The sequence below is a fragment of the Pseudoliparis swirei genome, chromosome 3 (assembly GCF_029220125.1).
Source record: "Pseudoliparis swirei isolate HS2019 ecotype Mariana Trench chromosome 3, NWPU_hadal_v1, whole genome shotgun sequence".
Lineage (NCBI taxonomy): Eukaryota > Metazoa > Chordata > Actinopteri > Perciformes > Liparidae > Pseudoliparis > Pseudoliparis swirei.
The window spans coordinates 17266920-17291684 of record NC_079390.1 but is presented as its reverse complement, the minus strand read 5'-3'; the positions used below and the strand labels follow the sequence as shown (position 1 = coordinate 17291684).

Genomic DNA, 24765 nt, shown 5'->3' with positions numbered 1-24765 from the left:
TGGATGCATACAGTAGATATACAGTACATCTATAGTCATAGATTTTTCTTTAAACCTACACCTGTTAAACTGTTAATGTCTAAGTTGGGGAAAAGTAATTTGGTATCAACTTGTCATCGATACTCGACTTGAGACCTCTGCTGTCAACGTTCTGTCTACATCTAAATTACATTTCCTCCAGTAATGTAGCAATATTAAACTGTCTATATCTATATCAATTGGAGAGCTTTTTAACATCAATTAATGTCAATAATCTTGCCTTGGAAGTGGCTGAAAGCCAAACTTGACAGTGACGTAAATAACCATACAACAATGATACAATAAACACCGGAGCATATTAACGCAATAGATAGACGAGGGAATATATGTTAGACACACATCTAAAGTAATCCTTTGTGTTGCTACAATATTCCTCCGGAAATCCATTTCTATTGTTTTCACCGATGCACCAGTGTTTCACTGAAGCCTGGAGCCATGAAGTGAACTGCTGAGAGCAAAGTAAAGGAGGATGCCAGGATGTGGAAAGCCGTCTCCCCGTTGACAAGTATGCTTCTCCTGACAGAATGGTGGACACACCTCTCTCCCCCCTGGATGCTCATAAGCAGTGCAGGGATGAAAAAAAGAGCCAACGGGCACACCAAACCAGACCAAGTATTCATTTATATCTGGTCACACACAGCTGCTCAATCTGGAGCTGAGAGACACATGATCAAGTTTCTAGTTTTCAAAGGATATGAGGAATCTAATTTCAAGAGTGTACAAGTATATGTGTGTGTAGAATATGAGAGAAAAAAAGCATATGGTAATATCTATTATCCATTACTAACATCACACAGAACTGATGTTCTTGTCTGTTTTCCTTTAGATCATCCCGTCTGTATTAACATCTCATATTATTGTCCAAGAGAATCTCATTTCGCTCTTTTGAGATTGTGTTAGAGACACTGTCGATCTTTAAGCTTGCCAAAGTGTAGTCTTTTGTTAAAAATGAGTGAATATCCAGAATCATCATCCCGTAGTAACCACTGCACACCATCTCAAACACAATGTATGCTTCCACTTGCCAAATACGAAGGTATATGAGTACGGTATGTATTTTTTTATGAATCAATGTCGGCCTCTATTGTTAACCACTGAAACATGATTCCTCTCATACATCGGTACTTTACAGATTTGCAAAGTTTCTGTCGGTCTACGGGTGTGATTTCTGGGTCATCGTGTGTTTCTGAAGGCAAAAGTCTTTTCACACGTGTAAATCCCTATTAGAATAACATATAGCACCCTGTTGACATGTGCCACCAGTAATGTCATGCTACATGCATTAAAAAGGAAGATGTTAATATACAACATTGCATTCAGAACAGTTTTAGATTCAGAAGGTTTCCGAGATATTCACTGCTGACCTCTCTGCCTCCCAAAGAGAATGGAGGTGAATGGGGTTTCATTTCTTTTGGTTAACATCAATGGCATTTGTTAAAAAACAAACAGCAACGCCTCCTTCTAGAGACAGCGTCCTTGTTACTCTGGATTACTGTTGACAGTTATTATTATCTAAGCCTAAGGTATGTAATAATACAAACATTTCATAGAGCCTTTATACTGAGACGACTGTGTTTGCATGTACTGGTAATAGCCACCTAAAAAAACAGACTATTTAAATGAACGATATTATCATATTTACATCTTTAAAGGGGAAGAAGAAAGGACAGTGTTTGAGGGGTCACGGCCTGGGAGCACAGGGACAACAAAGTTAAGTGAGGAGGGTTTAAAAGGGCATGTGCAGTGGAGAAGTGAGAGTGAAGGGGTCAGGTGTTCATGGGTCAAACGCTTGGTGAGGAGGAGTGAACAGACTGTCTGTGATTACATTCACATTACATTTCTCGCCACATATCACGTATACATGCTGGCAGTGAAAGCAAATTAATACCTCCACGCAGAATAAAACTCTTTAAAAAAAATACATTAACAGTTTACCAAAGGAGGGGGGTCTGTGAATCATGATTAGCCACTAGCAGAAAAAGGTGCTGGACCTGACGCACATTTTTGTAAAATAAATATTACATTAGTTTTTTTATTGTCAGTGACACAGTATCGCCTTAAACTCCAAGATAAGAGGTGTTTCCAAAAAATAAAATGATATATAAATCATTATATTTACAGATGGGCTAAAGAGCCGCTTGCAGATTCGGAGCCGCAGGTTGACGACCAATCCTTTAACTTTAAAGTAACAAAAATAATAGCACTTCATGTAACTTCGTAGCATAGTGTCAAGTGGAGTAAAGTAATGTACAAATCACTCAACTGTTGGTTTCACATGGAACCTAAATGCAGGTCCCCTGAGCTTCTACCAGTGACACTGATGGGTTCACATTGGCGTTAGTAGAAAGCCTGGTGCATCCCATACAGACCGTAAAGGTGCCGTGTGCGTCGGTACCAGACGCTGAGAGGCAATGCCCATGCGTCGGGGCCTAATGGACTGCAAGTGAAGTGTGGTCAATGTTTGTCCCTTTGTCCTCTTTCAAAGAGGTATGTTTTACTTTGAATTCTTCCAGCGCAGTCTTTGCCAACAGATAACTATGAGGGATGCTTTTATTTTGACTGTAAATATATGACAGTGTGATGTGTGACTAAAGTTTGCAATGTACGCCGTCACTTGGCCTGATTCTATTCAGATGCTTCACATGTTTTTATGCGGACTCACCTTCTGGTCTGTACTGGGCAAAGATGGTGACCACCTGTCCAGCTCCCTTCAGTGCTGCTGCTGCTTGTTCATGTGTGGCTCCTCGTAGGTCAATGCCATTTACCTGTGTTGACAACAAGGAACATTCCAAGATTAGTTGGGTGGAAAGTCTGTTTCATTGGACTCAAGACACAACAATGACGTGGAGCACAAGTGAAGACAGCTTAACTTTATACCACACCAGTGCAAATACATGGTAACCTTCAATGGAACGATACTTGAAAGTAGGTTTAGGTTTCTTTCTTTTTTAATTTCCATTTCATCATGTTTCTCGTAGATAACAGTGCTAACGGTACAAAACTACTGCAAATGTGCTGAACCTGACGGGAAACCAGGCGGTAAGTACTGCACTTCTATGATGTTCACTGTTTGTCTCATATTATTAAAGACAACATTTTCCATAAAATCTCTTTCCAGAAAGATGCAAAACAATGTAAAAACTGTGTGTTAATTCATGAAGATGTGAGATGCATCTAAACAAACTAATGAGTGAATGCATCTTAATATTGCGACCTTAAAAGAACTGTTGAGAAACACTTTGTTCTTCTGTTTTGCAACTTTTATTTAACAAGTTCCCGGTTAAAGCATATGTTGTTTTTTGTTCTTCTTCAGCCTGCATATTGCGCTTCTCCTTCACACTCCTCTCTTAAAGAGACAGCGCTCTCTTCCAAAGAGTCAACAAGCTCCTTCCTCCCTTCACAGTTAGGTTGTGCACAGTTAATCAACGCTCTCAAATATAATAACAACACATGAATTAACTTAAACACATATTTAAAGTAAATTGTGAAAAATGGACACAGGTATAATAAATCAGTATGACATAACATATTTCAAGGTGCGACATCGACACACAATGCTCTATAACTACGCATGAATTTAATCGTCATGTTGATGAGAAAAAGGTTTAAATCTATTTTATACTAACTTTTTCACACTAACATGAGAGGTGTTGCTGAAACCAGGTCATCTTCCTCTCAATGTGAAGAGCTCATGTAACAAACATTAAAATGGTCATCTCAGAGAAGGAGATCCTGTTTCTGTGTTGCTAGCTTCATTTAATGATTCAACAGGCCAACAACTGCTAGCCTCCTGTTTGTTTGGATTAAAGGGAGAAAACCCAAGTAAATACAAACTATTGTGATGTTTAAAGCTAATAGGATACAGTAAATGGGTTCTGAATGGGAAACCCAGGAATTCAATCCCACATCTAAGGCTATTACTAGACTAGTGAGTATGTTCAGGATAAAATAAACATTCTAGTAACAACAGTAACTCAAACACTCCACGCCTGGTAATATTGGAAAAAGGGATGAAAAAAAAGACCAGGTTGTACATGTTTGGCCTTGAAATTGAATCTAGGCCAGTAGGACTATTACACTCTATAAATATGCCGAGAACACACAGGTTTAACTCTTTAAAGTAGATTTGTACTGGCAGTGAGGGAGCCTTATTGAATCCAGCTATATTCTAATAGTTGAGGTCTTTTTGTCATGACTTCTAATTTTTATCATGTAAAGCACTCTGAGACAAATTTGTAATTTGTGAAAATGGGCTATACAAATAAACTGAATTAAGAGGTAAGATGATTGCTTGTATTTTGCATGTAGCCTTAGTTAAGAAAGGCTGTTATATTAATGTTCAATCAATAGGCCATACGTTTATACTGTACAACATACAGTAGATCCCAAAGTCTAAATCCATGGTGACTTATTAATAAATGATCCATGATGTATTTAATATTGTACAACATGGCTGTGTGTCCTGTATCTACTTACCGATAAAATCTGGTCGCCTCGCCTCAGCTCTCCACTCAGGTCTGCAGGCCCTCCTGCCAGGATGAAGGAGACAAAGATGCCCTCTCCGTCTTCACCGCCCACGATGTTGAAGCCCAAGCCTGTGGAGCCTTTGTGGAGCACCACCTTCCTGGGTTCCCTGTACAAACAGTTCAGATAGTACATCATCTCGGGAGAGTCATTGGGTTTCAGCATCTTCGGCTCGGGCGGCGGACGACAGAGAGGTAGACAACTATCGAGAGGTACGTCGACCAAAGCTTCAGTGATGCTTTGCTCAGGCAACAGATCTCAAAGACTGCCGGAGCTCCACCGGGGGATGGTGCTCTACTTAGGATCACTTGTCCCCAATTCAGTTGTGACGAAAAAGGAACCTCGTCACATGCTCACACACACATGCTTGATTTCTCTCTCTCTCACACACATGCACACAAAAGGAATCATGCATGGGATGGCGTCAGACATAAACTGAAGCTCCTTTAGGGCTGAAGTAGCAATTTCAGTGAACTGACTTAAACACAGACGTACTTTAGGCCACAGACTCCCATTATAAGACGATTTGGTTCATACAGCCCATACAGCTGATGATATGATGATATGGTTCATGTTGTTGTTGATGATAATGGCGACAGTGATGTCTTTGTTGACGTATATTAATTCTGTCTGTCTTGAATTGTTATTGCTGCTGTGCTTTTGAACACTGTGGAAGTGTGAGCCAGACACCAGTGACTACTGTGGCTTGACCAGCCCACCTGTTTTTAGGAGCTCTCTCCTTCCTCTTACTGTACTGATATCTATGGTCTACTCTATGATATCCATACATGTTGATATGAAAATGTCTGTGTTGTTTATCACTGAATTAGTCCCTCCAGTGTTCACAGAGAGACAATGCAGAGTGACACCTATTGTCTGAAAACATATTATATCACCCACACTAAACAATGAAATCAAATAATGGTATTTCCACATGAATGAACATCCCCATGAATGTAAGCAACAAACTGCCACCTTCTGGTGAATACATAAACTACACGAGCATGAAAACGCAATGCCACACATCATTGGGCGCTCTAGGCCTTTTTCTTTTTAGAGCAAAGCTGTGAATATTTGATTATTTTGTAGGTTCTCCACATGTTTCAGTACCCCGTTTAGTGTTTGTCCCTGACTAAGCCAGCCTCCTATTCAGCATCGTTTGAGGATACATCCGTTTCTGGCTTTAACACAAACGAGGTGGTTAGAACTTGACCATAGAGCCAAACCACATAATGTTTTATGCTAAACTGTAACATATTATGTCATGTTAGTGACAGCATCAACTCTGAAGTTCAGAGTCTGAACTATATACTGAATACTGAATATAGGCGTAACGTCAGTCACAAACAACAGGATGATTTGCACGTGTTCAGGCATTTTAATGGAGAACAATCTTCCGTATGCTATTTCTGCAACCCTTGATGCCCTACAGACTGAATTGACATTTAGTGTAAGTGATCGATAGATACGAGCTTGCAGACCGCTGCTGTGGAACGGGATGGATTCATTCATGCAAAGAGCATAACAGAGAATTGTTCTCAAACCTAGCACAATGTCTGTAAATAGTCAATGATCCTTCTTTAAAAAACTGATGTGTTGCTGTTGAGCCGCATGAGACACTGAATCAACCCCCTACGGTAAGTGCATGATTAATCGTGGGACGTGAAAAAACTGCAGTTAACCTTGGTGCTTCAACTTCATCTTGTCCCTGAAATTTCATTGTCGGAAAAAATATCTCTCTAATATATCAGAGACACACTAATGTATGAAGATTGTTCAACCAAGGTTCAGACATGTCACAGACATAAGCTGTCTGCCACAACCTGCCAAAATGAACCTCTACTGCAGCTTTGCTCAGTTCTTTTTATTAGTTAGAGCAGGGGTCAGGAACCTTTTTGACTGGGAGAGCCATAAAAGCCAAATATTTCTAAATATATTTCACTGAGAGCCATATAGTATTTTTAACGTATGCTAAATTAAATATGTCTTGCTTTTTAATGCGACTTCTGGTGCTGCATGATGCTACGGGGTGGGGGGGGGGGTGGAGGTGACTTTTTCTTTGCTCCGCTCCGATGTGCGCACACGCCGGCATCGGATCTCTGCGGCGCGTGAGACGGCGAGCCGAGAAGTGTTACCGCGACACGTAGAGACAGAATGACATGCTGCTGTGTAGATACGATCAATAACAGACGTTTAGTTTAATAAAAGAACAAAGACGTCTTTAAGAAAAGGACCTGACATTACTTCTGCTGTAATCTGGCGCGATAGAGAAAATTACAGGGGGGCGGGCGGATTTTTTCTTTTCTTTTCAAACTCAAAATTGTCTGCGAGCCATATGCCGTTACCGGAAGAGCCATATTTGGCTCGCGAGCCATAGGTTCCCGACCCCTGAGTTAGAGGGTTGAAGAGTAGTCGCTTATCCCAGTTGAGCCGATCCCAGCTGACATTGGGTGAAGGCAGGGTTCACCTGGACAGGTGTCCAGTTTATCTAAGAGCTCATATAGAGAGACAGACAACTATTCAGGCTCACATTCACACCTACGGGCTATTTAGAGTCTCCGATTAAACGGAGCGGAGGGAATCCAGGCTGCCACGGGGAGAACTTCGTCACTTTGAGCTAATCACTCGACAAAATCACGACTGTTTGCTGTCCGGGCTCTCCAGTGGTGGAACGAGCTTCCCACTGACATCAGGACAGCAGAAAGTCTCTACATCAGCCGGAAACTAAAAACACATCTTTTCCAACAATACCTTGAATAAAAACCGATTAGCACTTGAATGGCACTTTTTTGGGGTTTGCCTGTCTTAAAGAAATGATACTTTCATGATTCTTGTTGTTCTGAGTTTGTACTCAAGGTTGAATGCACTTATTGAAACTCGCTTTGTATAAAAGCGTCAGCTAAATGATATGTAATGTAATGTAACATGCAGGGAATCCTTGCTGCCACAGGGAGAATGTGTAGGGAACCCATGGTGCCACGGGGAGAATGTGCAAACTCCACACAGAAGGATCACCCAGGATCGGGGATCGAACCCTAACCCTCTTGTTGGGAGATGACCGTGCTAGCCACAGCACCACTGTGCAGCACTGAGAAGTAAAATTACTTTTCGTTATCTTATCATTTTTAATATAGCGTGAAATTAGAACCTTTCGTCAAATAGCTTTACAAACACCATCCTTAGACATGCCATACAGATAAGGAACGACTCCAGGGTCTGTCTTCTTTTAAGGGGGTTGTATGTAGCAACCGTACATCCATAAAATCAACAGTTGTTTCAAATGAAAAGTGACAGAGACATTTTAAAAGTAAAGACATTTGTACTCTCCAATTGTGGACAGCAGCATTGGTTTCTGTCAGTCAGTCAGAATGGAATACAACTGTTTCAGGCTCAGGCTGTATTGATTGTTTGTAGAACAATACATAGTGTACTTGTAACATAAAATGACCAAACTGTGATAAAACCAGTCTTAGAAATGAACATCGTACATTTACTCAAGAACTGTGCAGAAGAACAATTTTGAGGTACTTTTAATATTCATTCTCTACTTCATACTTTTTATTTCTACTCCACTACGATTCAAAAAGCATTATTACCTTTAACTGATAACTTAAGTTATGTTGCGTATTCAGATTATTAACTCAAAATGCAATAAACAAATAAACTACAATGGAATATCATAGGATAAGATACAATGAATGTTTTCTCCCTGTGAGGAATTTACAAACTAGCCAGCAGTTTATAACATCATCCAAGTGTGGCTTTTAACATATTTGAATGATTTTAACTAACATCATATATTAATGATGCTGTTAACCTTTACCAGCTGCAACATTGATTATAATCCAATAATATATATATTTAAAACATTTTAAATATACCTTTTTTAAAAACTTTTTAAAATTAAAGTATGACATGACGTACTTCTTCGGTCACTGGATAACATTGTGTTCAGGCTACAGGGCTCCTGCTTAATCAGAGCCCTGAAGACAGAGGGAATAGGAGGAAGGACCAGCATGCTAGCTTGAGAAAGCAACACCAAGAGGGGTTAATGAAGGGAGCAAGCAACTGAGCACACAGGAGAAAACCATGGTATTATGGCATGCAATTCATATGGAGGGATGGGACATAGTGGTGGTGGTGGTGGAAAGTACCTGGTGAAGTCCGAGTCAGGGAACAGGCTTAAGTGATATGGGAGGGGGACGGAGTGGAGGAGGATTTTGTCACACTCCACTGGGGAATAGTGTCGGGGGGAGGGTGCTTTGTCACATAGTTTGTTCACAGTGCTGTAAACTGGCTCAGGAGGCCTACAGTGGAGTGAGAGACAAGAGCAGAGAGGTTAGTGTCCAGAGATCAGGGGGGGACAAGGGTCTGGGATAAACAAAGAGGATGGAGACACACGGATGAAAGACAGGAACAATAATATAAATAAATCAGCATGAGACACAGTAGACAGAGAAGGAGGAAGTAGTGCTACATGTTGTAATAGTTCATGGTTCTTGCTGCTCAAAAGACCGGAGTCAGAGAGAAGCATGCTTTACATGTTGAAAAGAAAAGGCCCTTGAGCTAACAGTTACAGCTACACTAAGAGCACACTAATAATATTACTCTAACATTATGGCTACAACTAAGAAGTATTTTCATTATCCCCGGACTTGTTGGAATCTTTTTTGATAAACGGATTAATCGTTCAGCGAGTAACATATTAGAAACTAGAACGGGCACTCGGTAGAGCGCATACCTTCGCCGCAGCCACTTTCTTTGTACCTTTTTATGACCTTGACCTTGAGAATTGACCCGATCGATCCCAAAATCTAATCAAATGGTCCCCGGATAATAACCAATCATCCCACCAAATTTCATGCGATTCGGTTTAATACTTTTTGAGTTATGCGAATAACACACATACAAATAAGTGAATACACAGCGATCAAAACATAACCTTCCGCAGAATGCGAAGGTAATGACTGGAAATGCTAAGGGCAATTTCCCACAGACCATAGTGATGTCACCAATCAGGGTTTTATCTCATTATTATTAATATTATTATTATTATTAACAGTCTAAACCCCAAATAGTTATAGTGTACTGTGAAAAGAATAGAGAAGATGGAACCAGAGAATGTTCAACACTATGCTTGATAAATGACTTCAACGAATAATAAAGTATTACAATTGTTTAATTCATGTTCTGGCACTGGTGATCTGACCATTGTCATATTGTTGTATCCTTAATTGCAGTACAGAAGTTAACACAAACATATATTCTTAGCCGACAGCTGATTTACTTATAGCATTCCTAAAATGTGTGTGTTTTGTAGTGAATGTGCTTCTTCGGGGGATATCGTTATTCATTCATCTATGTGGTGGTGGTATCAATATTATTTTATATTTATGAGCTTAAATTATTTATAGTTTCTAAGATTTCAATTTCTGTTATGAAAGTGTAGTCAGCCAATGGCTTCAGGAGCTTTTAAAAGTTGTGAACTAATATTGTGATCTTCAGGTTTAATTCATCTTTGTCATGAAGTGACTCACAAAGCAATTCATATATTGTATTAGCCACTATTAGCTTGTGGTAAAACTGTAGCTGCAAAGAGTGTGTTGATTGAGCAAGGGTGTGTTTAATTGCTTATCATTTTAACTTTATTTGCAAAAGAAGGTCTTTGTTATTTCTTCGATTTAATGTGTCACATTCCCACCACACAGATTACTCCAATAAGTTATTTCCATGGACAAGGACAGTTCAATCCATATTTGTGAACATGATCTACTGTCAGAGCCAGGAACCAGAGAAGTCTCACTTGTGATGTCATAAGTAGAAAGTGTGGAGCTGCTCCATAGACAATGAATGGGAGCCTGATTTAGTGTTGTTTTCGTTTCTTTATACCCAAATGGTTGTATTCCATTCTGGTCCTTAGTGGTGAACAGAACATGTACCATATCCTCAGAACATTCCCCCAGTGCTCTGTGTCCTCTAGAACATCTATATTACATTGTCCATAGAGCAGTTCCACATACTTGTTAACATCATGCATCAGATTGAGCACTCTATTCCTGTAACAGTCTCACAATATTTGTAAACATGAAAAACTCTCTCCTAAATCCTGGAACTAGAGTGCTGAAGGGATGATGCATCTTTCTAGGCCAACCAGGAAGTTAGTCTTGCTCTGGTTCCCTTGAATAAAAAGACAATGAGATTTCTCATTGGATTTTGGAGTATTGCAGAAAGTAAGCTTAACGTTTATGATACTTACCGTACATAAAAAAAACACAGGAGACCTCCGTTTGTGACCCATGGAAGTCAACATTGACTTATTTTGTCATGTCTATTTTTGTAACGTTGGTCCGTCAGTTTGATCAGTTCAGTCTTGAGTCATGTGACTTGTTCTTATAGCATAGTTAGTGCCGTAATTCTCTAGTGTCAGTTTGCATTCAGTGGCCAGGTGAGTCGTTAGCCAGTGAAATTAAAGACAACCACAATCATTTCCTAAACTTAAATAAATGGTTTTGTTGCCTGAACCTTACTTCTTATGAAAACAAAAGTTTATTTTGAAAGGACAACATGCATGTAATACGTGTATTTTGACATGCGAGAAGGTTACTTAGTGCGTCGATATCTGATACCAAGGGGCAAGGCTAAACAACTGTATTTCACGACTTGGGACTGAAAATGTGTTGTTACTTCAGGAATCTGACCAAAAACAAACACATAAAAAAAAAACATTGAGATTGAGCAGAACATGCAAAGTCACTTCCTGATTTCCATTCTTGCAGCACTGTATAACATGTATGGTAGTGGTAAATGGATCTGTACTTGTATAGTTTTTTCCTAGTCTTCAGACCACTCAAAGCGTTTTTCACACTACATGACATCATTCACCTATTCACACCCATTCATACATTGATGGGAGGAGCTAAGGTTCCACCTGCACATCAGTGCAACTAACATTCACACACATTCACACATATTCACACACACCGTAGGAACTGCTACGGGAGACATTTTGGGGTTAAGTATCTTACCTAAGGAGACATTGACACGGGCTAGTGGAGCCGGGGATCGAACCACCGATCCTCTGATTGTAGGACGACCCTACTCACCACCGAGCCACAGTCGCCCCGAAAATGGCACTAATTCCCATTTCAGAACAAGCTTTCATTAAATTATTTCACCAGGAATTCATCTTCTCTTTTGGACCTCATAAGATGCCAACGTTATTAAAAGTCACCATATTGTATAGATAATAGAAACATTATCTCTGAGGAGATAAATGTAGGTAGAACCATTTAACAGTAATTCAGAATGCATACATCACATATGGTCAGGCATCCGATTCACAATGTAAACGGGCTCGTGATTTAAAAAGTTTACTGACAGAATTTCTATTTCAAACGATTTGTTGCAATAAAAAACACAAACGACGAGGGACATGCAGGGGCATGCTGTAGGTGACAGAGACGCTAAATATCTCACCTTAACTGGAAGTGCTGGGAATCAAACCTGTGACCCTCCCCATCGTCTAACGAGGGATTTCTAATGGGATGGAAAAAAATCAACTTTTCATAACAACCCAATGATAACTATATTTTATCATAAAATTATGCATTTTTGCCATTTTAATTCACACAATATGATTTTCACACACATTAAGACACTGATAAAAGACAAACTTGGTGAATGTTACATAGTACAAAACAAGACAATGACCATATCCTAAAGCGTACTGAGGGGTTTATCATCAAGATCACCACGAGACCTCAGAGTGAGCTCGCTCATGACCAGTACGCTTGCCAGAGTGAGCTCGCTCACGACCAGTACGTCTGCCAGAGTGAGCTCGCTCACGACCAGTACGTCTGCCAGAGTGAGCTCGCTCACGACCAGTACGTCTGCCAGAGTGAGCTCGCTCATGACCAGTACGTATACTCTGCGGCAGACCTGCGTTGGTGAGCACTTTAAGTTCATGTCTGCGGTTTGAGAACTGATGGGCATACACACATGAACATGCAGTACATTATGTGAGTTTAGAAAATACTCTTTTGTGCATAATGTGTGTGTACGTGTGTAGTTTGTTGATGTCACATACAAACAAAAACACACACACACACAAACACACACACTCACACACAGTCAAGTCTAGTAACATCACTAGACTTGTGATGTTACTGTTTGGCCGGCTACACCTCCACACTTCTCTCCTCCTCCTCCTCCTCCTCCTCCTCTCTCTATGATCAACTGTTGTGTATTTGCATCACTTCATGTCACACAGTGTTTTCCTCAAGTAAACAGAAGGCACTGACAAGAGAGGAGGGTGAGCACTGCAGGGTGGAAGCTTAATGCATGGCAAAGGTCAGAGATCAGACGTGTGAAGGATGTCTTTTATTTACAAGACAGACATATTTCATTCTAGCTGTTATTCTACTGTGGTTGCTGGATTCTGGGCTTGTACTGAGTGGAGCCACAGAGGTCTGGACAGCTGGCTCTGTTTCTCCTGCTGAATCATTCACAGTGAAATGAGCTGAGCTGAGGCAGCCGGTCAGTCCAGATCACACCAAAATGCAGTGACCTTGGGAGGATCCATAGGTGCTATTTAGAAAGAGAAGAGCACAGCGGGCATGCGGAGGTGCGGTTCACCGCTCGGTTTCTGTTATTCATGAGCCTCATAAATAACTCAGGTTTTGAAGTTCCAGGAGAGAAACTTTGTGCATTTTTGAACTTTCAAATGGCAAATGTAGTGCCCTGCATGAAGTTACAATTCTCCTTAAGAAGAAGTTTAAAAATGTCTGGCGTAATACAGTGCCTAATATGTGGACTTTACATCCTACTGTATAACAACCATATAACTAAAGGTGTGTTCACACCAAAAGCGAAACTATTTTTTCACGCGACCGAATCCCATAAAGTCAGCGTACAAACGCGTGTGGCTGCGATATACGCAATATTTTCCCGGGCGGCGCGTATAGGGCGTTTGGGGCGACGCGATGTGGGCGACGCGTTTACAGCGGAGCGTTTTCAGCGGCACAATTTTCGCCCCGAGTTGAAATATTTCAACTTTGAGGCGGTCATCTCGCAACTCGGGCCAATCAGCTCTTGTGTTCCGCTCTTGTGTTCCGCTCTCGTAGCGCTGGAAGCGGAAGTCTTTCAGACGTAACAGTAACTTCATCCGTGAAAGTGACCGAGCTGAGTGAGCCTCCGGGTGATGTCATGAACCAAACACGAGGGCGTTAGTGCGTGGGATGTCCACAACAAATATATAGCAGAACTAGTGGTTAGTTATTCTGGTGGATGAAGGAAATGATAACGGTCTTTACGGAAACGAGACACGGAGATAAGCCCCGGCCCTCGCGGAGCGTCTCGACGCTTATGGTGAGAACACGGTGAATGGTCGAGCGAGTAAACTCACGAGTTTTGGGCGATGCGAAAAATCGCTTCGCTTTTGGTGTGAACGCACCTTTAGGCACAATAGTGCAAATACTTCTTGTCATGAATCCTAAAAATGTGCAAACCTTAAATCTTACTGCTCTCCTGTCGAGGCTATCTCCATGAGGACTTATATTACATGAGCTGTGTGAGCACAGAGGATTCACATTCTAGAGTAAGTATTAGCTGGAGGGTTTTCTCATCATCAACTATTGGAAGTGAGGATCTACATTACATTACATTACATGTCATTTAGCAGACGCTTTTATCCAAAGCGACTTACAATGAGTGCATCAACCAAGAGTACAAACTAAGAACAAGAAGAATACAGAAAGTAACATTTCCTCAACAAAGTCGAACTACAAAAGTACCATAAATAAGAGCCATTTAAGTGCCACTGAAGTGCTAATCTGTGTTTTAATCCAGATATATCCAGTACATGTGTACTTGTGTTTGTTCTGACTGTATGCGTAGAACACAGTGTTCAGAGTGCTTCACTTTAGAGCAGTGAGGTAAAGTCAGGCACCTTGGCCAGGAGCAAACAGTAAACCTCTTAACTCTGAAGAGAATGGAAGACTAATCCTTCACTCCACAAAGCTTAACATGGGGATCCTTCACTTATCCTCTCAAATGAGCTTTTGTTATCACTCCGCTGCACTATTCCTTCACCGATCGTTATTTACAACACAAAGTACTTCTTGCCACAGCAAACAACAATGGAGAAGCATTGTGGAGTACATGTGTGCATCAGTTCACTGTGATATACACCACGCATCCTAACAATTTGCTCTCATTTGCAGTCTACTAATGCAGTGACATAGAACCAATGGGACTGCCGCTCAGACCAGACCCCCACTCAGTAAAGTCATACAGTCACAGACATTACTTTTACATTTGATAGGAAATATGGCCCATTGGTCCAGAGCCTCGTGGCAGCTTGCTATGGGATTAGTGCTAAAGAGAAGCTAATGTTTGGCTGTGGCTCACTACAGTCATCTGTGATATCTTAAGCCTTCCTCTGTTTGAACTGGGAGTAGTGACTGAACACCCAGCAGGGAGTAAAATACATAGGGAACAGGGAGACAGGGAGAGTAAACACAGCAGACATGTTCTGACTGCCAAATAATACATTGGAACTTTCATGGAAGTTCAGAGTGGTTTTTGATTGTATTTTCATTTAGTTTGAGTTTGTGCTCTTACACTCGGGCAGAATAGCCTTATACATTTTTCTGTATCTCCAGATACCTACTTTTAGTGTGATATATTATTTAAGCTTCATGTGAGTCCTGAATTACAACTTTTTGGTTGAGGCAATATGCTCCTTTATAAGACTGTTGGATATTTTCTGTGATTTATTTCAAATATTCCATTCCATCCCTATGTTAGCTGCTTATCTGGGGTTGGTGGCATTGGGTCGCGGTGGCAGCAGACCCGGTAGACTGACCCAGGCTTCCCTCTCACCTGCAAAATTCGCTAACCCTACTGAGAAAACTCATTTCCTTAGCCTATCTATAAGGCTGAGCCGGCCACCCTACGGAGGAAACCAATTTTGGCCGCTTGTATCCGCAACCTCGTTATTTTGGTCACGACCCAAAGTTCGTGACCATAAGTGAGGGTTGAAACTTAGACCGAGCAGTAAATTGATTCACCAAAATGCTGGTACCTGGTACATTTATGAGCCACCTTATGGTCGAACATGGTATTCATTATGGACAAACCGTGGCTAGCACAGAAGTCCAATAATGAAACACCCTTGGGTTCAGATCGGGCAAGCCGTTCCTCCCAATTACCCCTCGCCAGGGGTAGTCTCCCAGCAGAACTATGGAGTCAGCAGGTGGCACCCTTTCCAGGACCCCTCCCACCTACTCCACGAAGGCCGGAAACTTAGAACCGGTGCGGTTTGGTGCATAAGCACAAACAACAGTCAGAGCCTTAATCCCCGCAACCCGTAGGAGCAGGAAGGCGACCCTCTCGTTGTCCGAGGAAAACTTCAACACAGCCGCGCTCAGCCGGAGGCTCTTGAGCAGTGGTTCCCAAACTACGGCCCGCCTCCACATTTGGACCGGCACCCTGAACAATACCAGAGACGCGTTCCGTTTTTTTTTTTTTTTCACCCTACCCGCTGCCGTTGAGATTGCAGTGAGACGCGGAGAAAATGTGGAGTGGTGCTCTTCGCAATAAAACATCTTTGATGGGACGTGTCGCGTCTCGGCCAATCAGCGTTCAGATGTCGACAGCGTTTGGGAAGTTAGGTTAGCTTGAATGTTAGTCCGCTACATCTACTGCTGTCACGCTGCACGGTGTAGCGATACGAACAAAGTACCCGTACGTATATTTTTAGTATCGATACTTCATTAAAAGAGCGATCAGAGCGCACGCGCTGCTTCGCTCCGTTAAATGTTGTCTGCATGCGCAGTGCTCACAGCGTGATGCGCGCACACAGGTGAGCACACTCTCACTAGCACCCCCCCCCCACCCCCCCCGGCCCTCCAGCAGACAAGGGAAACGTTATGTGGCCCTCTCAGGAAAAAGTTTGGGGACCCCTGCTCTTGAGTATCCCCACTCCCACATGGCGCCTCTCCCCCTGGGCAACTCCAGAAAAGGATAAAGTCCAACCCTTCTACAGGAGCTTGGTTCCAGAGCCAGTGCTGTGTGTTGAGGTGAGCCCAACTATATCTTGCTGGTACCGCTCCACCTCCGACCCGCCGCCCGGTCTACATAGCACCCGACCCCGATGCTTGTCCCTCCGGGTGGTAAATCTACAGGGTGGCTACTCCTTGTTATTTCTTTGAGCTGAGCCCAACCGTGCTCCACAGGCGAAGGTCCGGCTACCAGACGCTCTCCTCCTGGGTCTGGCTCGGGGAGGATTTTCTGGTTACCCTGGTCCGGGCGAGGTAGCTGACATCCATGGGCCATCAGGATTTTCTTAACTGCTCTTCTGGGCTTTCCCAGAGACCTGTTTGCCTTGGGAGACCCTACGAGGGGCTAATGCCCAGGACAACATAGCTCGCAGGATCACTGAGCCACTCCAACTCCTTCACCGCGTTAATTTGGCGATTCGCGGATGTTTGTTTATGATGATATGTTTATGTTATATATAATATTTTTGCTGTTTTATGTATTTCATGTCTGTTATTTGTCTTTATATGTGCTGAAACTTGTCCACAGTTGCCTTGCTGATGAGATTAGAAATCTCAATGGGATTGTATTGTCTAAAAAAATAATCAAGAAAAATATATCAATGTTAAGAAGTAAAAAGGTGAAAAAAAGATCTCCTGAAAAATCCTTCCCTTTGATTTAATGGGCTTAACACCTTAACAGCTCTTCCACATCTGATTCATGCCATTGGCTAATAGCCTTGTCTACTCATATAAACAAGCTCATAAACTTCTGTTTCTGCCCAATTTGCACTTTCTGTTACTTCACAGCAATGCTTCATGTAAATGGTGGTTGCAGCAGCAATCTAGCATATTGATATGCACAGCTTGTATTTCGTCTCTGCCACTGATGCCACATCTAGATCACAGACACAGGACAGACAGACTGTGCAGTGGTGGTCCACTGATTATAATCAACCTTATCAAAGCCTGTAACTTTGGTAACTTAATCGAACCAGGACTCTTTTTTTTAAAACACAGCAAGAGAAAATGGACATAGACTTTAGGTATAAAACCAAAAGATCCAAACAAAAAGAAACAAGATGTATTTTCAACTTGCATCATAACTCCTTGTGGAGTTTTGATTACTTTTTGAATTGCCGCACAGACTCAAATCAGCCAGGACAAGGGGGGCAACAGGGGACACATCTACCTTTAGTTGTCTGCAAGGAAGGGAGGAAATTACCGTAAGAAGGAAAAGCCATCCAACCTGTTTATATCCTCTTCCCCAAGTAAGTGCTTATGGAGGGGGGAATAACTCCCGGGGGAGATGAGAGGGAGACCAGACTTGTACTCCAGAGTGCCACTGTTGACAGGGGAAGAGATATGATTTTCCATGGCTGGAGAGAAAGCTGCCGAGGAAGAGCGAGACAGAGAGAGAGAGAGAAAGAGAGAAAGAGAGCGAAAGAGAGTAAAAACAAAGGCAGCTGCTTTAACAAACAAACTAGCTAACATATGACGTAAAGAAAGTATCCCTGCACATTTTGTTTATATAATTTTTATCTGATGTATTCCAGTTTACTTTTAAAAAATCATACTTTTAAAAACAAAGAATCTCTCATAAAGACCTCCCTATACATCTTCAAATTCCTTTCACATGTGTGTGTGTGCAGTTGTAAGTTTTTTGGTTGTCAGGTCTGTGTGTTGCAACAAAAAAAAGACTGCATTTGTGTATTTGTGAAATATAAATGATTCACATTCATGCTCTCAGTGCACACACATCTCACATTACACATGACACACTTTGAGTCTGGTTAAACTCTTCTAACAGCAGATGACTGGCCAAGTTGAAATACAAGAGGTGAGGACTTACAGTGTGTGATATCAGGAGGCCCATAGGGATCTGATAGGTAGACATTGGTGGGCTTTCCCACCTTTAGGTAAACAACATCCGACGTGTTCTTCAAAATGGCCACGGCCTCTTCATGGGAGACTTCCTCCAGGCTGTAGTTGTTCACCTGTCCAGACACAGAAACAGTCCCTGCCTGTTTAACCCGGAGCTTTAGAGGCTGCTCTAAACAGACCGACCAGCGTGCTCCCGGTTTATAGGAAACTGGATGACGGCAGATGGTGAGTGTGAACAGAACAGGAGCAAGGTAATTAAATTAAGCCCTGGTTGAGAAAGAGGGATGCACTCCTCAAGAAAAGCTTGATGTTAGACTACTGAGTCACTAGGTCACTACTACAGACTCATTTCATTATCATTTAGACTAAAGCTGTGTCTGATTGATACACTGCTGGGTAAGAAAGACAGACAGATAGATAGATAGCTAGACATACATATAGATAGATAGCTAGACAGACATATATAGATAGACCTAAATATTATATTATTCAGAATAGTATATATAATGTAATCATGTATTTTTTCTCCACGTCGTGAGCAGTAAAACCGAAACACCAGTGTGATGGAACATTATATTTCATCCTATTCCACAACAGCACCACCATGAAAAAATGCACGTGTATTACCTGTATTGGTAGTTTTACAATGGAAACCTACATACTGTGTGTACTGTATTTATATGTACAATAATCTGTGAGAATATACTTACTTATAACATCCGATCTATTTCATGAAACTCAGTTGTGTACTATGGTGGATAAAATGTTTCAAATGATGTGCTTCCACAACATATACATATAGCGTGTGTTAAACTTTTCTGTTGTGTTATATTAGGCTTAAATTACATCTACAAAGATGATTTAGAGGGCACACACAGAAGTAATATGTAATGAGGGAGTGGACGGAGGCTGTACTTGCATTGAATGTGATGTTATAATATGCAATGAGGGAGTGGACGGAGGCTACACATGTGATGTTATGAGTGTGATGTTATAAATAATATGTCAATATGTTTGTTCGGCAGTTGGGAAAGACAGATGTGGAGGGAGGTTGTTGTCTTTAACCAGCTCCGGTTCATTTGTGAAACTGTTGGTTACAAATAAATCTACGTGAAGTGAACTCTGATCCAAACTATCAGTGTTTTGTGATGTGTTTGATTCCGGAGGTCCAGTGGGCAGGCACGTGCACAAACATTTTGGGGGGCAGGTGCTCAAACCAAAAAAAGGGCACCCATTGCCAAAAATGTTTTGTTAAAAGAGTTGAAGCATAAGTAGCAATACACTAGTGAAGCTGTCCTCGACCTGCATTTCCTTTGGGCAGGATTAGACAGCTAGCTTACATTTTCTTTATGAATATAGATTGATTATTAAATGGCAACAACAGTACAAGTGTTCTGATTGGCTAATGGGTCGTCATGCCAGCCACATATTGCCCTCCTCGCCGGTCTGATACGGATCCGTATTGCCCACTGACGTCATTTTCACAATGGGCCATATTGATAGACATCAACAGCCAAGAGGAAATTCAGAAGCAGCGAAAATGTGTTATTGAAAGTGATGAAGACGAGAAACTATAGTTTGAATCACTTGTGTTGTTAGTTTACTTTAAATTAAAACTATTTTAGCTGAGCTGTGTTGTCCGTTTTCTACAAGATTGATCGTTGTGAGACTGGAACAGACCAAACAAAGAGATACGTAACACATAAAACAATGAGGCACAAGGATAGCATAACACCGAGAGCTAGCATTGTTAGCATAGTTTAGTTGCTATTTTCTAGCTGTGAATTCTCATGATCTTTATAAACATACTTTCAACATATTTTCGACATTTTCTAAACAGCATTTATACAACACAAACAAGATGCCTGCCTGTATATCTCTCCGTCTCTCTCTTCATTAAACATGACGTCAGTAAACAGCTGGACAAGGCTTTGAAATCATGGATTTCGGGAGCCCAAAATAAAAAACTTATATTTTTCCATTTTACCTCTAGGCATTACTTATCAATCTATGATTGAGATTATTTTGGCGTGAGTTGTGTGTCGTAGATATCGTCCATAGATGTGTCTGTCTTCTCTCCAATATAATGCAACTAGATGGCCCTCGACTTGTGGTCGAGGGCCTGGCAATACATATATAATATTGTAATCCGCAGCTTGCCTTGGGGGGACTACTAGTGCTGGAGCCGAGCCTGGAGGCTAACGTGACGGCAGACAGCACCGCGGGTTTGTCGGATCCGTGCGGTTCGACATCTCCGATAAACGAGGCGGCCACTGCACTGACTGAGCCACGGCTTGCTTCGACTAACGATGACTTCTGCTCAGGTAGTCAACGTGGAATTGGAACGATTAACCAAAACGTAAACAAGAAACTGCTAAATCCCGCAATCTCAAAGAACAGGAAGTGGGCTGTCTTCCGAACTGTCAATCATTCAAGAACAGTGTGGGATCCTAGAGTTAAGCCAAAAGGTCTCCTAGGTGGGCATCTAAACATAAGAAGTATTCAATCTAAAAGTGATCAAGTCCATCATCTTTTGCTTGATTCCAATTTAGACTTTCTTTGTCTATCTGAGACCTGGCTCCATAAAAATGCTCCATCAGCAGCAATAACCGTGCCAGGTTTCAACATTTACAGGAGAGATAGGGTAGGATCTAAGGGTGGTGGTGTCATGATCTATGTGAGAGATCATATCCAGTGTAATGAAATCCAGTGGTCTGTCTGTAAAGACTTGGAATGTATAGGTCTTCATATAATTTTATCACCACAAATGTCTTTTACGCTTATTGTAATTTATCGACCTCCCTCTTCCAAAAACAGTTTCTATGAGGAATTTGAGAAACTTTTAAAAGAATGTAATTTCAGTAAAGAGGTCATTATTATGGGTGATTTTAACATAAACTGGGAGGAAAATCATCTAGAAAGAATCTTAAACGGATAACTGATGACTTTGACCTTGTACAGATGGTCAGTGGGCCCACAAGACTAACCAATTCTTCCAGGACCCAAATTGATTTAATATTTAGTAATAGGCCTGATAGAGTTCTAAAACTCTCAACATGGTAACTGGACTTTCTGACCACAATCTAACTCTGGTAGCCAGGAAACTAACCAGCAAGCGGTTTAGGCCTTTGGTCAGGAGGATGAATCCTTTAGAATTCCCAAAAGAAATCTAGATATCTTTCATCATACTCTTCAACTTATTGATTGGGATGATCTACTGTTGGGAATAGACATCGAGGAAGACAGTAAAACATTCTCAGATAAGTTGGAGAACACTATGAAGGATTTCAGTTGCAAATTTAGGCACAAACATATCAAACACTCTGTTCCTTGGATGAATGATGATATCTTAAAAATAATGAAAGAACGGATTCTGCCTTAAAAACTGCAATTAAAAATAAATCGAGCCATGACAGACAACATTTTGCTATGCTAAGGAACAGAGTGGTAATGAAATTAAGAAAGGCTAAGGCAGATTTCTTCATGACTGTAATAGAAAAAGCGAGAGGTAAAACTAAAATGGTCTGGGATCAGTTACACAAGCTAATGGGACATCCCAACAAAGTAAGGAAGCTGCAAGAACTTAACATTAATGGTAAACTGTCAAATAATCCAGTTGAAATAGCAAAAGCTTTCAATCACTATTTCATTGATTCTGTTGCCACCATTGCTAAATGTTTCTCCCCTGAGATTAGACCTGTCTGTACAGTAAATACATTGGAGCCAACTTTCATCATAAGAAGTGTCACTCACTCAGACGTCACAAGAATAATCAGTTTTCTTAAACCATCCAAAACTAAAGATACATTTGGTATGGATGCCGTTATGCTCAAAACTCTTACCAAAACACTAATAAATCCCATCAGCAATATCATCAACCTCTCAATCTCTCAGAACATGTTTCCCAGTGTTTGGAAGTCGGCTGCTGTTATTCCAGTATTTAAAGAAGGAGATCGCCTTTCTCCCTCTAATTACAGACCAATCAGTATCCTGCCCACAATATCAAAAGTTGCAGAGAAGTTGGTAGCTGAGCAAATGATCTGCCATTTGAAAAACAGTCCCTTTGCCCTTCATCCAATGCAATTCGGCTTTAGAGCCAATTATTCCACTGAGACGGCCACCTGTTTCTTTACCGAAAAAATAAAATTTCTACTGGACAAAGGGCCTGTTGTTGGAGCTGTGTATCTTGATCTCAAGAAGGCATTTGACACTGTAAATCATAGTATTCTTTTGTCCAAATTGCACAGTTACAACTTCTCCTCAGGTACACTTAAATGGATGGAATCATATTTGCTTAATAGGTCACAGTCTGTCCAAATTCAAAAACATCAATCTGCTGCCCTCCGCTTGTCCACAGGTGTCCCACAAGGATCTGTCCTGGGCCCATTATTATTTTCCTTATATATTAATGATCTGCCATCAGTTTGTCCTCATTCCAATATTCAAATGTATGCCGATGACACCGTCATTTATCTGCATGGCAGCAATTTGGGAGATGTAGCAAAAGAACTCACTACATCCATGGCTAATGTGACTACTTGGTTAACGCAATGTTGTTTACAACTCAATATATCCAAAACTGTGTGTTTTTCACCAAAAGAAACTCTGATAGTGTAGAACCGGATGTTTTTGTATCTGGGGAGAGGCTAAAGGTTGTATCTGAATACAAGTACCTGGGAGTACTTTTTGATTCAAATCTGTCTTTCAAATCACAGGTGAAAAAGTTTGTAATCGGGTAAAATTCAATCTATCCAATTTCCGATTCTCGCGCAACTACATGTCAACAGAGGCAGCTAAAACATTCATGCATTCAATGGTTATTTCCCATATCACCTACTGTTTAACAACCTGGTCACATGCTAGTGCCACTACGCTCAAACCATTACAGTCATTATACAAGCGTACACTCAAAACTCTTGATAAAAAAAGTTCTGTCTCATCACTGTCCTATTCTAAAAATACAACTTGCTTAGTTGGGATAACTTGATTAAATATGTGCACGTCTGTCTGATGTACAAAATCATACATGGATTGACCTCTCCTCCTCTCAAACAATTTGTCACCACACGAACTGGATATCGGCTCACAAGAGGTGCAGCAAGAGGGGATTGTATCGTCCCTCTCAGGAAAAGTGCTTTTAGTCATGCTGCTTTCTCAGTACAAGCAGCAGTTCACTGGAACTACATTCCAGGATCTATCAGAGAGCTACAATCATTGAACTCTTTTAAAGCAGAAACAAAGAAATGGTACATTACTACCCAGCTCTGTCAGCACTAGACTGTAACTACCTCCTCCATCTGTCCAGGTTGGACTTTCATTTTGTCTGTCTGTCAGTTGTTGTCTGTCTGTTGTCCGGTCTCTGTATGTCTTGACTTGCTGGTCGGTCGTTTACTCCACCTGCGTGTCTTCTCTTGTCGATCACCTGTTTGCAGTTGTATGTCACATTTAGTCTGTAAGCTTTTATGTTGTATCTCTGACATTATGTTTTTATTCTGTCCATTTTAACATTGTTCTCCCCTATTTTATTTGCTTTATCTGTAGATTGTATTTGCAATCTTATGTTTTTAGGTTTGTTCTTAACATCAGCAACATTGGGACTACAGATGAAAAATAGCCTCTTGGCTAACTCTGGCACATTTACTGCAATGTTTTTATCAATGTGCACTGTCCCTTATTAAATAAACCATTTAAATAAAATAATGGTATGTAATGTACAAAGTAATATAGCATAGTAATAACAAAGTGTGCTTTCTTAGTTATTGGAATAAGCCAAATGTGTAACTTCTAGCATAATATTATCATATTATGATAATATTAGCATATTTTGTCATGACCCGGAGTTTCTGTCTTGTTTTGTGTCTTATTTTGAAGTCCTTGTGTCGTCTGTTTCCCTGTGATTGTCTGCCCTGGTCCTGATTGTTTCCTTCTGTGTGATTACTAGTCCCGCCCTCATTGTGTCCACCTGTGTCTCGTTCCCCAGTGTCCAATCACCTCCACCTGCCTGTGTATTTAAACCCTGTTCGTCTCATTCTATCAAAACCGTAGACGTGTCTGCCTTCTCTCCAATATAATGCAACTAGATGGCCCTCGACCACAAGTCGAGGGCCTGGTAATACATTTATAATATCTTAATGGTATGTAGTCTAAAAAGTAATATAGCATAGTAATAACAAAGTGTGCTTTCTTAGTAATTGGAATAAGCCAAATGTGTAACTTCTACCATAAGTGAGTATCCTGTGGCGTCTCACCAGCAGTCAAATAGGAGAGAGATACAAGTTTA

The 24765-nt window shown here is 41.1% G+C and overlaps 1 protein-coding gene across 30 annotated transcripts in view; it reads right to left on the bottom strand.

The window, feature by feature from the left end:
- The window catches only part of dlg2 (discs, large homolog 2 (Drosophila)), a 233785-nt gene that overhangs the window by 15083 nt on the left and 193937 nt on the right, over positions 1-24765 (bottom strand). For 15 of the 30 annotated variants that reach the window (XR_008830579.1, XR_008830578.1, XM_056406386.1 and 12 more), the window contains 6 exons: positions 18454-18598; positions 17827-17992; positions 12040-12099; positions 8718-8870; positions 4516-4672; positions 2702-2804 (listed from right to left, as the gene is read on the bottom strand). Coding sequence is in view for 28 of the 30 variants with exons in the window: in XM_056406386.1 (XP_056262361.1) it covers positions 2702-2804; positions 4516-4672; positions 8718-8870; positions 12040-12099; positions 17827-17992; positions 18454-18598 (784 nt within the window). In the remaining 2 variants the exon portion in view is untranslated. The remainder of the gene's footprint in view (positions 1-2701; positions 2805-4515; positions 4673-8717; positions 8871-12039; positions 12100-17826; positions 17993-18453; positions 18599-24765) is intronic. The other 15 variants (XM_056406422.1, XM_056406412.1, XM_056406265.1 and 12 more) reach the window with 8 other exon arrangements.